This window comes from Elephas maximus, chromosome 9 (assembly GCF_024166365.1).
Source record: "Elephas maximus indicus isolate mEleMax1 chromosome 9, mEleMax1 primary haplotype, whole genome shotgun sequence".
Lineage (NCBI taxonomy): Eukaryota > Metazoa > Chordata > Mammalia > Proboscidea > Elephantidae > Elephas > Elephas maximus.
This window is the reverse complement of record NC_064827.1, coordinates 18,200,401-18,216,852: the sequence shown is the minus strand read 5'-3', so window position 1 is coordinate 18,216,852 and position 16,452 is coordinate 18,200,401. Positions and strand designations below refer to the sequence as shown.

Sequence of the window (16,452 nt, the reverse complement as noted above, 5' to 3'; positions counted from 1 at the left end):
TGTGCCACCAGGGCTCCTGAGAAAGCTAATACAGACTACTAATAGAAAAAGTCTAACTGAATTTGAAGGGGGACCTGCTGAAAGACCAGGGCTTGCTTTCCCATATAATTATATGGACCTGGGTCCCTTGGTGATAACATATTAAATAAAATTAGTAAAGCTTTACTTAATATAATTAAAATTCTGAAGGTTAGATTTAACTTATCTAATTAGAGCTAATACACTGGGAAAACACATCTTGCTTTGTAAGTAGTTAGGGCTTTCCAGATATATTGATTCTGTAGTTATTTTCCTGTTGGTTTAATAGTTAAAGTCTATGTTGAAAAAAATGTTTAAGCCTAAACTCCAGACTTAAGACAGACAAAGCAGAGTATAGAGTTTAATATTATGCATTTATAAAACTGATCAAGCCCCCCAAATTTTTTTTTTTTTTTTTCATTTCAAGCAAGTTCTTTTGGTTCATATGACTTGGTTGATATGAATTTGTGGGGCACATATTAGCTCTCCCTTTCACTCCTATCTGAATCATTTTTTCTTTCTTAATGTCCCAAAAAATAGAGCAAGGGTCACCACCATGCCGATAAAGAAGAGAACGATTGAAGTAGAGAGTTACATGTTCTGTAAACTCTGTCTGCGCATGTCTTGCTGGTTTGGAGAAAGGAGGAAAAGCTTCATGAACTTATTTGAGGGTTGTTGGTTGTCATGGAGGAGAAAGGCCCCCCAAATGTTTTGGACTACCTGATTTGAGAGAGGCATAAGTCCCTGAGAGCCAACTAGCTCACCCACTTCCACATTTCAGTAGTAGAAAAAGAACTCAGTGATAAAATGACAATGTTAAACAAATTTGGGGAAGATTATATGTACCTGGTGATACACCAGTTAAGTGCTTGGCTGCCATAATGGATTGAATTGTATCCCCCCAAAATGTGTAAACCAAAAGCATGGATGATAAAGAGTACATCTTACATACTTTGGACATGTCTTCAGGAGGGATCAGTCCCAGGAAAAGGACATCATGCTTGGTAGAGGGTCAACAAAAAAGAGGAAGACCCTCAACAAGATGGATTGACACTGTGGCTGCAACAGTGGGCTCAAGCATAACGATGGTGAGCATGGCGCAAGACTGAGCAGTGTTTCGTTCTGTAGTACATAGGGTGAATATGAGTGAGAAATGACTCAATGGCACCTAACAGCAACAAAATACATGTCAACCTGGTTAGGCCATGAATCCTAGGATTGTGTGGTTTCCCTCCATTTTGTGATTTTCCTGTGTTTGTAAATCATAATCTCTGCCTGTGGTTAAAGAGGATTAGGGTGAGATGTAACACCCTTACTCAGGTCACCTCCTTACTCAGGTCACCTCCCTGATCCAATGTAAAGGGAGTTTCTCTGGGGTGTGGCCTGCACCACCTTTTATCTTACAAGAGATGAAAAGGAAGCAAGCAGAGAGTTGGAGACCTCATACCACCAAGAAAGGAGTGCTGGGAGAAGAGCGCAACCTTTAGACCTGGGGCTCCTCTGCAGAGAAGCTGCTAGTCCGGCAGAAGATTGATGTCAAGAACCTTCTTCCAGAGCCGACAGAGAGAGAGAGCCTTTCCCTGGAGCTGACGCCCTGAATTTAAACTTCTAGCCTACTAGACTGCTGGAACATAAATTTCTATTTTTAAAGCCATCCACTTGTGGTATTTCTGTTATAGCAGCACTAGATGACTAAGACAGCTGCTAACCAAAGGTTGGTGGTTCAAACCCACCCAAGTACTCTGTGGGACAAAAATTCTGTGATTTGCTCTGGTAAAGACTGCAGCCTAGAAAACCTGATGGGGGCAGTTCTACTCTGTTGCGTTGGGTCACTACAAGTCGAAATCAACTTAACTGCCCCTAACAACAACGTAGGTATATCTGTTTTAGAGGTGTTTTCTAAATATACAAACATGTCTTAAACAGTATTGGAACTGACTGTAGACAAAAAAATGATGCAGGGGCGAATAGTCAAGGTTCTTGATCTAATGAGAGAATTCAAGGAAAGTTTCACTTAGGAAGTAATAAGTGAAGTAATATTTGAGGGAGAGGAGTTAACCTGGACCAGGTGGAAGTGAAAGTTCTAGGCAGTTCAAACAGGCTATTCAAAGGTTCTGTGAAAGGTTGGAGCAGGATAAGTTCAAGATATTGGAAGCCCGTGAAGCTATAAGGTAGAGGGAATGGAGAGGTGGATTCCAGCAAAAAGTTTTGTAAGGCTTTTTGGTCTTTGGTCTTCAGCCTCAGAGCATTGAGGATCCACTGAAATGTTTTCATAAGGGGGAAGTGGCATGATCAGTTTTGTGTTTTGAAATGAAAATTTCAGAGACTCGACTAGAGAGACCTAAGTCAACAGAGAGGGGAAGTGAGGGACTGAAGTAGAAACCCAGTGTGAGACAGTGAATGATGCCGTAGTGGTGATGGAGAGACGTGAATACCCTAGAGATGGATTTTGGAAGTGAGAGGACTTGGTGGTAGATTGGATGTGAGACAGGGTGTGATAGCAGATTGTCGATGATAACACCTAGGTTTGTACTCTGTATACTGAAATGGGTTGTGGTGCGGTATTGGAAGAGCATTTATTCTGAGAGGAATATCATGAGTCTTGTTTTAGCCATGGTAAATTTGAGGTACTTTTGTGACATAGAAATGGAGAAGTAAAGTTGAATTAGATAAAACTGTGGATTTCAGACCCTATAGTGTTGCTCTGAGTTGGAATCAACTCGATGGTAGTGGGTTTGGCTTTGGCTTTTTTGGTGACGTTCAGAGGAGACTTCTGAGCTGAAGATAGGAATCTGTGAATCATCTGCATAGAGGTGATCACTGATGTCCTGAGTGGGAATGAGATCGCCTAGGGAGAAAATAAGGAGTATAAAGAGGAGCCCTTGGGCAGAATGAAAGGATCTGAGAGCCTGGATGGTGGTTGGGCTAGGCCAAAGAAGGTTGAAATCACCTCAGATGATGGCTGAGTTTGAGAGAGAAGGAAGGCCCTGAACTTCCTGGGAAAACTCTTCCATCAGAGAAAATAGATACTGGGGAGGCTGGTTGATGGCAAAAATCAGGGAGAGAAGAACATAAGATAGCTAAACTGTATGGACTTAAAAATAGAATGGGTATGTTGTGTTATGTTGTGTGGTATTTTTTGGGCAAGAGGGTGGAGAATCAATGCCTGCAAGAACCAGTGGGAAACCAGGAAATAAAGAGACCCCAATTCCTAACTCAGGTTTATGGCTGGGATGAGAGGTAAATAAGCAGCCACTACATGAGAGAAGCCTGCAAGAGAAATACTGTCTTCAGGGAAAAGGTAGGTTTCAGTTAAGGCAAAGACATGGGTGTTTACAAAGCCATAGTTTCTGAGAACACAGTAGGGATGTGTGGATTTAGACTTACCCCATCCGTCAGTTTGTGGTACTGTGGTGGCTTGCATGTTATTGTGATGCTGGAAGCTATGCCACTGGTATTTCAAATACTAACAGGGTCACCCATAGTGGACAAGTTTCAGTGGAACTTCCAGATTAAGACAGACTAGGAAGAAAGGCCTGGTGATCTGCCTCCAAAAATTCACCAATGAAAACCTTGTGGCTCACACACAACATTGTCTGACTCATTTGCTTTGGACATGTCATCAGGAGGGATCTATCCTGGAGGAGGACATCATGTTTGGTGAATTAGAGGGCCAGGGAGGGTGAGGGAGAGACCTTTGGTGCACTCTGTTGGCACAGTAGCTGAAAGGATGGACTCAAACATGCAGGACCGGGCAGCATTTTGCTCTGTTGTGCAAAAGGTCCCCATGAATGAGAGTCAACTCCTTGGCAGCTTGCTATCTATCATTATACTGTGAAGTTCAAAATTCCCAGTGCTCCCTTTCGTTCAACATGAGAGAGCTACTTTGAAGCAGGCTCCACTCGGACTGCCATAGGTGAATGCTTCAGATATCCATGGAGAGAAAAAGTTACGGATCTACGACCTTGTTGTTAATTAATTGCTTCGGGGGAGGCCATTCAATTCTTAACCCAGCCACAAAATGAATAGTTGGGGGAGTGTTGCAGAAGAAATAATGGCTTCTTTTCTTAAGTATAAAAGTATGAAAGCAAAAGAGAAATTAATAGAATTCATCAGCTTAACCTTGATTTACAAGATTCTGCGTGAGGACAATGGGAGCTCTTTGTTAATGTGCAGTATCACTACCTTCGGGAAGAGAGGCTCTCCTGACTTGGTGCTAATGAGAGTGAAAAGCAAGAGGTTCCTTGACAAGTGTGTTTATCAAATGCATCTGCAGTGCTATTTTGTATGCTCAGTTGCAGCCTCTGTCATTCTTTTCCATGCTCATTTAACATGATGGACTTGTTTGGCAAATCCTTCAGGTGGTGGGAGGACAAGAAGAGGGGGAGCTTACTCTGGATCATAAAATAAAAGATACTGGCCTCTCTCACACTCTCCAGCTCTGCCTTCTCCTTGCCCTCCTTGATCATCATGGTTATTTGTAGTAAAGAAAACAAACAGCCAACAATGCAATCCTCTGTGTTTGTTGATTCGTTGCTTAGAGCACCGTGGAAAAAGGGTTCTGGTATAATTGCCTGCTTTGACTTGAATTCTTGATTAGGAAGGAAAAAGAAAACTTTGACAAGTTCTTTTGCACTCATCTCAGGGAACTGAAATCTCCTGACCTGTTCAATCAAGTGAAGCCGTGGCGGTTCAGTGGTAGATCTCTTGACTTCCCCGCGGGAGACACGGGTTTGGTTCCCAGCCAATGCATCTCTTGTGTAGCCACCACCTGTCTGCACGTTGCTGTGGTGCCGAACAGGCTTCAGCGAAGCTTCCAGACTAAGATGGATTAGAAGGAGAGGCCTAGTGATCTCCTTCCAAAAATCAGCCAGTGAAAACCCTATGGATCACAATGGTGTAATACGCAGCCTATCACGGGGATGGTGCAGGACCAGCAGCGTTTCCTTCTGTTGTGCGTGGCGTCACCATGAGTTGGCAGCCAACTTGACTACACCTAACAACAATAAAAAAAATAACAACATTAAATAAGGTAGTTCAGATGCATCTTTCCCTCATGATGCGTAGCATTCGCCTGTAGCCCCTGACATCTTTTTAGTGCTAGATGCCACACACTGTGCTAAGCACTTTGTGTTCATTGCTTTATTCCCCTAAAATAATAGTCTGATATTATTTCTTCTCATTTTTCAGAATACGCAACTGAGATTCAGAGATGTGAAATGATCCATCCAAAATCACACAGCAAATTAGTGGCAGAGCCAGAATTCTGAGCCAGGTGTATTTCCAGATGCCACATTTTATCCAGAACGTTCTAAAGCAGTTCTGTTGAACAAATAGAATGCAAGGCACATGTGTCATGTTAAACTTTCTAGTAGCTACCATCAAAAAGTAAAAAGGAGCAGGTGAAATTAATTTCAATAACATAATTCATTTTACCCACTTTGAATTTTATACTGAACATCTGAGTTCAACTAACCACATTTCAAGTGCTCAATAGCCACAAGGGGTTAGAGGCAACTGTACTGGACAGTTCGGCTCTAGACTTAGCTTATAAAGACAGAGTTCTTTATCACAGAAAGTTCACTGAGTTTATTACAGGTGTTGTTGTGAGATGAGTAAAAAGAGAGCTTCAGATGTGTTCTATTGGTCTCTGTGATAGACTGTGATACAGGGCTGGTAACTGCCTTCTTTCACTCCTTACCCCTGTCAGGCAGTCATCTCTAATAAGTGTGGTGTGTGTGGGTGTGTGGTGCATGTGTGAATGGGTGTGTGCGTGTACGGTCTTATTTTCACAATAAATCTCCACAAAATATATAGTGTCCTTAGAAAATACTTCATGGCATATAGAGTTAAAAGAGAGGCAATATTAAGATAAGTACAGGTTTGAATCCCCTTACTGTTTTACTTTGAGCAATTATTTAATCTCTCTGGATCTGTCTTTTTTTTTTTTTAGTTACCATTTTAGGATTGCAAACCCTGGTGGTGGTGGCGGCATAGTGGTTAAGAGGTATGGCTGCTAACCAAAAGATTGGCAGTTCGAATCCACGAGGCTCTCCTTGGAAACTCTATGGGGCGGTTCTGCTGTGCCCTGTAGGGTAGCTATGAGTCCGAATAGACTCAATGACAGTCGGTTTGCTTGGGTTTTGGTATCCTTATAGGATCGTTGAGAGGGAAGTAATACATTTAACATAATACCGGAGAAATTGTTGCCGGTAGCTGCCATGGAGTCAGATTCCAACTCAGGGTAATCCCATGCACAGTGGAACAAAACGTTGCCCAGTCCTCGGCCATTCCCACGATTGGTTGTGAATCGGACCATTGTGATTCCTAGGGTTTTCACTGGTTGATTTCAGAAGTAAATCAACCAGAAGTATTAGTTATTACACATTATATTCAGAGCCTTGATACATTGTTATGAGTTACCATCCAGTCAGCTCTGACTCATAGCAAGCTTATGTATAACAGAACAAAACGTTGCCTGGTCCCATAATCTTCATGAGTCCTTGTAGAGCTGCTATGAAAGATCGGTACGGACAAAGTCCCTAACCGCAACTACAAGGGCATGAGGTACACTACACCGAAGTTACAAAGCAAGCTTTACAGATAACCTATATATATTTATGAATACCTGTCTTGATACAGAGTTACAAACCTCCAACTTACAGACAACTCATACATAAGAATGGGCTGTCATAAAGCCTACTGTATTAAAAATTTGAGTCAAATACATACAATGGTTCATAATAACAAATGCACGCACTGTCTTGTGACACTCATGGAAGCATAACATGGTTTGGAGGTGTTTCTTAAGTGTTTCTTATGCATAGAAATGTAAAATATGTACTGTATACTGAGACAAACATTTGACTGACGCTAAATAAAAGCCATATGTACCTGTGCCGACTTAACCTACAAACTGGGCTTAAAGACAGACTTAGGAATGGGTCTCGTTTGTAACCTGGGTACTGCTTGTACTTAAATTTCAGTTGTCAATTGTCAGTGTGAGGTCTTGGCATTTTTTTTGTCTCTTTCCTATATTCCTATAAAAAAAAATGATGTCTGTATTCCTATAGACATCATAATATTGAAGTCCACTTCGAAGGCCCTTAAGTAATGATCTCCAAATTTCTGCAATGGTTGCCTTAAGATTTACAATTTGATGGTTAGAAAAGGAGAGGATCATTTATTTTTTACTTTATATAATGTTGTTAGATTATGAATAATTTTTATATTTTAAATTTTTAACCAAATAAAAAGCATTTTAGGTTTTTATGAACAAACTAATAATAATAATGACAATAGTATGATATTTGTATGGCCCTGAGTAATTTTAATTATACATTCCTTTTTTAAAAAATCAAATAATTCCTCTTATAAATTAATGTCATAGAAAATATTTGGCTCAGCAGCTTGCAGTGATACTTTTCAATACACCAGCTTTGTGTGTGCCTAGCACCAGGATCCTAACAAACTGTGCCTGCTCTGTTTATGAAACCTAATAAAGAGCAGCCAACCATGATGATATTACCATAGAAGATCATTGAAGTCACATATAAATATTTACCCATGTTGTTTTTAAAATTGAACAAACTGGTGGTTATTTGTCATTGATGTAAGAAATGGACCAGTCACTCCATATCCATCATTTGCCTTTAGTCTCAATCAGTGGTCTGTGGAAGATTTAAGGGTATATTTGTATGTTCTTTTCCCTCTAAACTAACCTTACTTTTATCTTTATTTTGCAGAGGTTACTACATAATAATTGTGCCTTTGAAGAAATCTCATGGGAAATTTATCAAGCCCTGGGAGAGTCCAGATGAAATGGAATTAGATGAGGTACCTGTGTTGTTGTTGGTCATGTCTTTCATTAGTTTTTTTAATTTATTAAATATCCTCCTCCTCCCTATGGAGGCCTTTGAGCATCTAATCCAGCTGCTGGCTTCCGCATGGCTGGCTGGTCGGATGGCTCAGTGCTGCCTCAGTGTGTTAACCACGAGGAGCCCCGACAAAGATCCTCTTGCTTTAATTAAAAGACATTATCCTGCAAAAAAGCTTACAACCTGTCTAATCTGGGTTGGCCTTATTATTTTGCCCCTTGCCCCTTGTAAAACATGATGCAGGGGTATGAAAGATAAAGTGACTCGTCAGCAAAGACTTAATCACCATTGCTGTGAATTCCAAGGTCCACTTCACCAATTGAGGGCTGCTAAGGCTGTTACAAACGCTGAATTGCGATTTGCACCAGCGTTTAGCATTTGACCTACTGTGTGGGCTTCACCACTTTCTCCCAGAATTCTGCTGATTAGAAAACGTTTGTCTTATTCTTTCTCCTTTAGGTTTTCAGATTCAAAAATGCATTTTTCTGTGAAGGAAAACAAAACAAATCACAAAATCTTGAGCCAAACAAGAAATAAAGTACAAAGAATAGCACAAACACTAAATTGTATAATTTTAATTTCCAAAATCTTAAAACAGTGGGTATGTTTTAATTTGTACATTCATTGGACGCCTGGGAAGCTGTTTATATGTTTCTTGTGGTTCTTTTTTTTTGGAAGTTAATACATAATATGAAGTTACTTATAATAGATGATAAAGCATTGGTGGTTCGGTGGTAGAATTCTCGCCTTCTGTGTTGGAGACCCGAGTTCAATTCTCAGCCAGTGCGCCTCATGCACAGTCTATCCGTGGAGGTTTGCGTGTTGCTATGGTACAGAACATGTTTCAGCAGAGCTCCCAGACTAAAACAGTCTAGGAAGAAGGACCCGACGATCTACTTCCAAAAATCAGCCAGTGAAAACCTTATGGATCACAATGGTCTGATCCAGAAACAGGCAGCGTTTCATTCCATCGTCCATAGGGCCGCCATGCGTCGGGGGCGGCTAGAGAGCAGCTAACAACAACAACATATCTAGACGAGAAAACTGTGATCCAGAAGTGTGTTAAGCCAGACCCCCAGAAGGCCAGAGCCAGGTAATGGCAGAGGTTCCCATTTTGAGATACAGGAGAGTCTGCTTTTTCACATTGATACTCTCGTGAATCAGTTTTTAAGGCAAATAACCAGCACCCACTTGGAGAAATAGGAGGTTTAATATATTGGGTTATCTGACACCTCCTAGCCAGTTTGTTCTTCCTAGATATTTTCTCCACCTCAGATTAGTGCAGTCTGGGCAAGGAAGAGAGGAAACCCCGTAACTGCATTACCGTCAGGCGGCGTTTATTTCACGCATGTCTGCGTGAAGGAGACTTCCTGACCTGACAGATGAGAGCTGTTAGCTTCCTTAGGCAGACAGATGTTGTCTCGAGGAGTGCGGTTCATCACCCCCCGCTTCATTTTATCTGAGTTAAATTTCATCATGCTAAGAAGGGAAAAATGAGTTCAAGGTTAGGCCTGTGCTTTTGTGTCCCTGCTTTGTGACGTTGGGGGGAGGAGGGGTTATAAAATATCCCAGACACCACTCTAATCACATCGAATAATTTAGGTACATTAAAAAAAAAAATTTTGTTGTTGATAATAAAAGAACAAAATCACCATTCTGTGATATTGGAGGAATAGTGATCCGTCATCTGAGGATGCAAGATGCTTAGCTATCCTTTTATAAGTGTTTTGAAGCAAGAAATTATTTTACTTGTAATTAATCAGTTAAAAGACCCCTGGGTGGCAAAACAGTTTGCACTTCGCTACTAACCTAAAGGTTGGCCATTTGAACCCACCCAGCAGTGCCGTGGAAGAAAGCCCTGGCAATCGGCTTCTGTAAAGATTACAACCAAGAAAAGCCTATGAAACACAGTTCTACTCTGTAACACCTGGGGGTCTCCGTGAGTTGGAATCGACTTGACAGCAGCGGATTTGGTTTTGGTAACTAATGAGTTAACGCCTGAACTATTTATTCTTTGTTAGCTTAAGCAAGTCTCAGCTGAAGAACCAAACTATCACCATCCCATTTTAGTTGCAATTGGATTCGAATGCAAAAGCTACTTGTGAAATCTATGTATCTTTCTAAATATTTAAAAAAAAAAAAAATTAAGGCATTGAGATCCAAGCCAAAAATTACGTGGAGTGCTTTTGAATAATAATAAGCCTTCCTTAGAAATAGAGCCATTTGATGGCAAGTAACAGGAAGCTGATTTACTTTTACAGCCAGGTTTTAACCTTCAAAATTCAAAACATAATACAGCAACTCTAATGGATTAAGGTATAGAGCTATATATGACATTGGACTTTCTTGCAATTAAATTCTGCGGATCTGTGCTGTTGATGGAAACCCTGGAGGCGTAGTGGTTAAGTGCTACGGCTGCTAACCAAGAGGTCGGCAGTTTGAATCTACCAGGTGCTCCTTGGAAACTCTATTGGGCAGTTCTACTCTGTCCTATAGGGTCGCTTTGAGTCAGAATCGACTCGACGGCAGTGGGTTTGGTTTGGGTTGGGTGCTGTTGATGGAGCCCTGGTGGTACAGTGGTTAAGAGCTTGGCTGTTAACCAAAAGGTCAGCAGTTTGAATCCATCAGCCCCTCTTTGGAAACCCTACAGGGCAGTTCTACTTTGTGCTATAGGGTCGCTACGAGTTGGGATCAACTCGACAGCAATGGATTTGAGTTTTTTTTGGTGCTGTTGATCCCCTAACAGAGAGCCATTTTAATCATCCCACAAGTTGTAGTGCATTAATCTGTATAATAGTTTAATAAAGAACATTTATTCAAAAACTTGTGGTCAGGATGGGTTGTTTCCCACTTTTCTTACTGATATAATTGAGACCACATTGCAGAATTAATGGTGGAAGAAATAAGATACGCATTGACTGGAAAATGAAAATTATTTCTGATAAAGAACTAAAGCCCTTGATATATCTTCTGGAATTACCTCCAATACATCTTCTAACTTTTGTGGAGGCGAACAAATGAAAATAGGCCATGGCCTCCCTTTATGTTTACTCATCCAGTTTCTGATCCCTCCAGACAGGCCTTTTTTTGCCACTATGGATGATAAAAGCATTGTAGTAATTTTATCTATAGCTTGGCACTGCCAGGTTTGACAAAAGTAGTGTGCGTCTCTTTAATGTATTTGACCAAGTGACTTTTTTTTTTTTAAAGGCCTATAATTCAAATTGTTGGAACCATATCATTGAATAGAATAGTGGCCTAAGGGGATTTCCACATGTATGCCTCTCATCTAGGCCCATAAAAAATGGAAAAAGGCCTTCTAAACAGAGTTACTCTCGAAATTATCTTCTGAAATCATTCATTCTTTGTCTGGGAATACTCTTCACATGATAAATTCATAGACTGTAACTGCTTTTGTCAAGGTCAGATTGGGAAGAGCAGACGTTGATAGTCAGAATGAATTTGGGACAAAATGACTTGTAAAATGTTAGTTATATTCAATTCAGGGCAGGTCTTGCAGTATATCAGGAGCTTTTCGTTGCATTGTACTTCAGAGGCTTTCCTTAAAATAATGCAGTCTTTCGTGGTTGTTAACTTCAACATACTGGCTAACTTTGGTGTCATCTGAGCACCTGTGAGGTATTTACATATCACACAGGGAGTGTCTTAGTGTGATTAGAACAATCTAAAGGGTCAAGGTCGATGTTGCAGATTTGACCTTAGCGAATGACTGTTTTGGATCCAAGGAGCACCAAACAACTCAAATGTCTTATTCTAAAATACTTCCTCTAAGTCTTTTAAAGAAACCTTAGCAAGGTACCTACGGGAATGACAATGACATGGATATATTATGACCGTAGCCAACATCTGAAATATGAATGAAATCAAGGTAGGGTTTGATCAGTGAAGTAGAAGAGCCACATAAACAACTGATGGTAGATGTTTTTGATTAGCCAATTCCAATAAGCTGTCAGCTCATCTTCAGTGCTGTTGGTCCTTCTGAAAGCAATGGGCTGCCATCATTTACTGCATATCAGCACTAACATTTGTAATGACTTTTCAAGTATAACATTCCTTTGAATTTTTGGATCAGGGTTTTTTGTTTTTTTTTTTAACTAGCATGTTAAATGAATCCAAGAAAAAGAAATCCCAGTCTGAATTCATCTGTGCTAATAAAAACCAAAAAGCCCGCTGCCGTTGAGTCGATTCTGACTCATAGCGACCCTATAGGACAGAGCAGAACTGCCCCATAGAGTTTCCAGGGAGCACCTGGCGGATTCAAACTGCTGACCTTTTGGTTAGCAGCTGTAGCACTTAACCACTACATCGCCAGGGTTTCCTGTGCTGATAAAAGCAGATGGGAAAAAAGTATGTATGGCTAAGATCCCTGAGTGGCGCAACCGGTTTGCCCCAATGACTAACCTAAAGGTTGGCGATTCAAACCCACCAGTGGCACCTTGGAAGACAGGCCTGATGACCTGCATCCGTACAGATCACAGCCAAGAAAGCCCTATGTAACAGTTCTACTCTGTAACTCATAGGGTTGCCACGAATGAGAATTGACTCAAAGGCAGAGTTTTGTTAAGTACAGACTGAGTCAAAAGAACTTACATTAACCAACCAAACCCAGTGCTGTCAAGCTGATTCCGACTCATAGCAACCCTACAGGACAGGGTAGAACTGCCTCATAGAGTTTCCAAGGAGCGCCTGGTGGATTCCAACTGCCAACCCTTTGGTTAGCAGCCGAGTTTAAATGTTTCATTTGTGTTTTCTTAAACCCTGTGGCATAGTGGTTAAGAATTTGGCTGCTAACCAAAAGGTCAGCAGTTCAAATCCACCAGGCTCCTTGGAAACCCTTTGGGGCAGTTCTACTCTATCCTGTAGGGTCACTATGACTGGGAATTGACTCAATGGCAATGGGTTTGGTTTTGTTGTGTTTTGGGTTTTTTTTTTTTTTTTTTAATATTATACAGTCATTAAGTAAACAAAAATATGGTTGAAAATATTCTGCATGTAATTTCATTTTATTTCACAATTTGAGCCCAATCATATACTGCCACTTTCCACTGTGTCTCAGTTCCCTTATCTATAAAGTAAGGGTAATAACAATAGCCTAAAGAATGCGTGTTTAGGCAGCCTAGAATAGTGCCTACCTCGTGGTAAGTGCTTAATTAATGATAAGTATTTATTATTATTATCATCATAATTTATCATTATAATACTGTTTATCATTAATATAAGTAAACCTAATTTGACAACAGTATTGAAGGATAGTGCTGAGCATCTGGCTTTGCTTTATTACTGGCCAGTTAAACCAAAACCAAACCCTTTGCCATCAAGTCGATTCCAACTGCCCAATAGGGTTTCCAAAGAGCAGTTGGAGAATTTGAACTGCTGACCTTTTGCTTAGCAGCCGAGCTCTCAACCACTACACCACCTGCATAATTAATCACCAGATGGTCCAGATGTGCTAAACAGTTGATGCCAATAATTGTATCTGTCACCGGGCAAGATCATTCAGCCTCTCCAGAGAACTAGATTCCTGAAGAAGTTGGGTCCACAATACAATGTCAGGAACCCTGTGCCAAATGGCTAGTTAAGGAGCCATCAAGCCAGAAGTTATTAGATGACACAACGTCTGCTTGATATATGTAAATTAAGTATTTACTGGATTCTGTCTCTGCTGATCTGGGGGACTCTGAATATTTACTAAGAACAATCTAAAATGCTGCTGGGCTCTCCTAAAATTTGGTCATATTTGAAAGTTTAGATGGCTCTATCTGAGGTTATATTTGTTCTATAAATCCCCCTACATGACAGGCTTTTATGACTCAAGCTGAGTTTTTTCCTTAGGTGAGTTTTAAGGCACCATTGCCCTTTGGGAGGATTTCATTAGTGTAGACAAGGATGTGAGCTACCAGTAACCGATCTATAGCCCTGTGTTTATAGCTCAGCCCTTGCTGTATCAGTCCAGTGTCCTACCTTCACAGAAAGGCAACCATTTGGATTATCGAGGGAAGTGAAATTTAGTGATGTTGACATGCTACATGAAATGTGGACAAATTGTGTTTGTGCTGTTCCCAGGCTGGAATTAATTTCTCGCGTTAAATTGCCAGTTATTTGGGCTGTCGTTGTTTACACTTCTCTTTCTGTTTCCCACTTTTTTCCTTAAGCTGCTTAAGGAGATATCTAGGAAACGCAGAAGCATCCGTTATGGGAGAGAAGTTGAATTAAAGCCATATATTGCCGCCCACTTTGACGTCCTTCCCACTGAGTTCACCCTGGGGGACGACAAACATTATGGTGGATTTACAAACAAGCAACTCCAAAGTGGTCAAGAGTATGTCTTCTTTGTGTTAGCCGTGATGGAGCACACAGAGTCTGTAAGTTAATTATGATGGCATCTGCTTACGGTATTCTTTTACATTGTCACCAATCCTTCCTAATTATTTCTCATGAGTTGTCATTAACTTCAGTGTAATAACAGGCTGCCTACTCTTTGAACAAGGTTGAGTATAATACTGCTTGAGATTGCATTATGAACAAGATTGTGTCTATGATGACAGGGAATTTAGGTGGACTTCAAATTGATAGGTCATATTTCTGGAGACCTTTTGATATTTCACACGTATCTATTGCAGGCTGATAGCTATCAGTGCTCACAGTCTCCTTTCTCATTTTTATTGAATGACCATTTTAATCTTAAAGGAGCCCTGGTGGCACAGTGGTTAAGCACTCAGCTACTAACCGAATGATTAGCAGTTCAAACTCACCCAATGGCTCCGTGGGAGAAACACAAGATGTAGCAATCTGCTCCCATAAAAAAAAAAAAAAAAAACCAAACCCACTGCTGCCAAGTTGATTCTGACACATAGCAACCCTATAGGACCCCCATAGGGTTTCCAAGGCTATAAATCTTTATGGAAGCAGACTGCCACATTGTTCTCCCGTGGAGCAACTAGTGGCTTTGAACTGATAACCTTTTGGTTAGGATAACCTTTTGGTTAGGATAACCTTTTGGTTAGCAGCAGAGCACTTAATCAATGTGCCGCCAGGGCTCCTACCCATAAAGATTACAGCCTAGCAAACCCTATGGGGCAGTTCTACCGTGTCCTATAGGGCTGCTATGAGTAGAAAACCCACTTGACGGTACCTAACAACAACAACAACATTCTTATTGTGTAATATCTGATAGGTGATAACAGTGCGAGCTAACAGGCTCTGAAATGCAGCAGACTATATCTCCAGGTATTTGAACATATTGAATCTGAAGGTGGTGGTATTTTTTTCTCCTGTAACTGCCATTGAGACATCATTGATGTCTCCCCAGGTTCATGGGGCAGATCAGTCTAGGAAGCAGCAAGCAGAGCCAGCTTCTGTAATTACAGCAATTCAATGGTGAGTCTATCAGTGAAGGGCTAAGAAAGTTAGCAGATAATTCAATAAAATGGAGGATTCCTAAGGTACTCTAAATAATGAATTGTCTTTTATGTAATTCATCTTGCTCTTGAGACATTTTATGCTTGATTTGCTTTAAAACTTCAAAAGAAAGAGAGAAAATTGTAGGTGGGAGTGGGGGGTTGGATTTAGAAGTAGCCATCTACGTTAACATTAATGTACACATTTCAGACTGTATCTTTCTAATGGGACCTAAATCTGCCAGACGTGGTGACTCAGCCCAGCCAGTCTTTCCCATAACTAAGAAGCCCACTGTTATCAAAGGCTCCTCTACATCAGGTGTTAGCTTGTACAGTGGGGCTTCTCTTCAAATGACTGAAGGATTCCCCCTGTGGAAAATCAAAACACAAAAGCAGTCTTTCCGCCTGGTTTACCTCCGTGCACAGAATGTCATTTAAAAACCAAGAGACGGGCTTCCTGGAATTTTTAATGCACGGGTGTGCTTTCTCTTCCTAGTCGAAGGTTTTAAAGCGGAACATCAAGGGAATGGAATATTGGATATCATCTTCTTTTGTTTTGTTTTTTAAATGACTTTTCGATGTTTGAGAGGAATTTTCTTTAAATAGCTCTAGAAACGTTCTGAAAAGCACTTTCAGAGCGTTGAGGTAGATCAGAGAACCCAGCAAAGAAGAGAAATCATATCAGATCCAGGCTGACTATCAACACCATTGGGAAGACTCTGGTTTCTAATCCCTCCCAGACGTTTCCCATAGAGTATCTGTGCATCACCACTGATGAAGAATCTGCGTCATTCTTCAGTGTGTCATCACACTGGTTCACTGATTTTATAATTAGGATTATTTTTTCTCAAATATGTGAGCTAAATGGCCCTTTTTCTCCATCGTCTTTCTCCACATTGCTGTCAAAACTAACAACATTTATGTTTCGTATATGCTTTCAGCCCAGCATATATGTTTTAGAAGAAGCTTGGATCCAACCAGTCTAATGCTAACAATAATACAGTCCTTTTTTATGCCTCAAATAGTCCTGACTGTTAATAAAATGCCCAACCTCTCAAAGGGTGGACTAATAATTTGCATAGAAAACATCACCCCCAACCCCTCACACACATCCCAAAGAACTTTTCTCAACCCGTTCC

At 40.7% G+C, this 16,452-nt stretch overlaps 1 protein-coding gene across 5 annotated transcripts in view; it reads left to right on the top strand.

The window, feature by feature from the left end:
- Positions 1–16,452, top strand: part of PTPRD (protein tyrosine phosphatase receptor type D) — a 591,083-nt gene that overhangs the window by 419,187 nt on the left and 155,444 nt on the right. For all 5 annotated transcript variants that reach the window (XM_049896355.1, XM_049896354.1, XM_049896353.1 and 2 more), the window contains 2 exons: positions 7,764–7,854; positions 14,069–14,278. In XM_049896355.1, the coding sequence (XP_049752312.1) occupies positions 7,764–7,854; positions 14,069–14,278 (301 nt within the window). The remainder of the gene's footprint in view (positions 1–7,763; positions 7,855–14,068; positions 14,279–16,452) is intronic.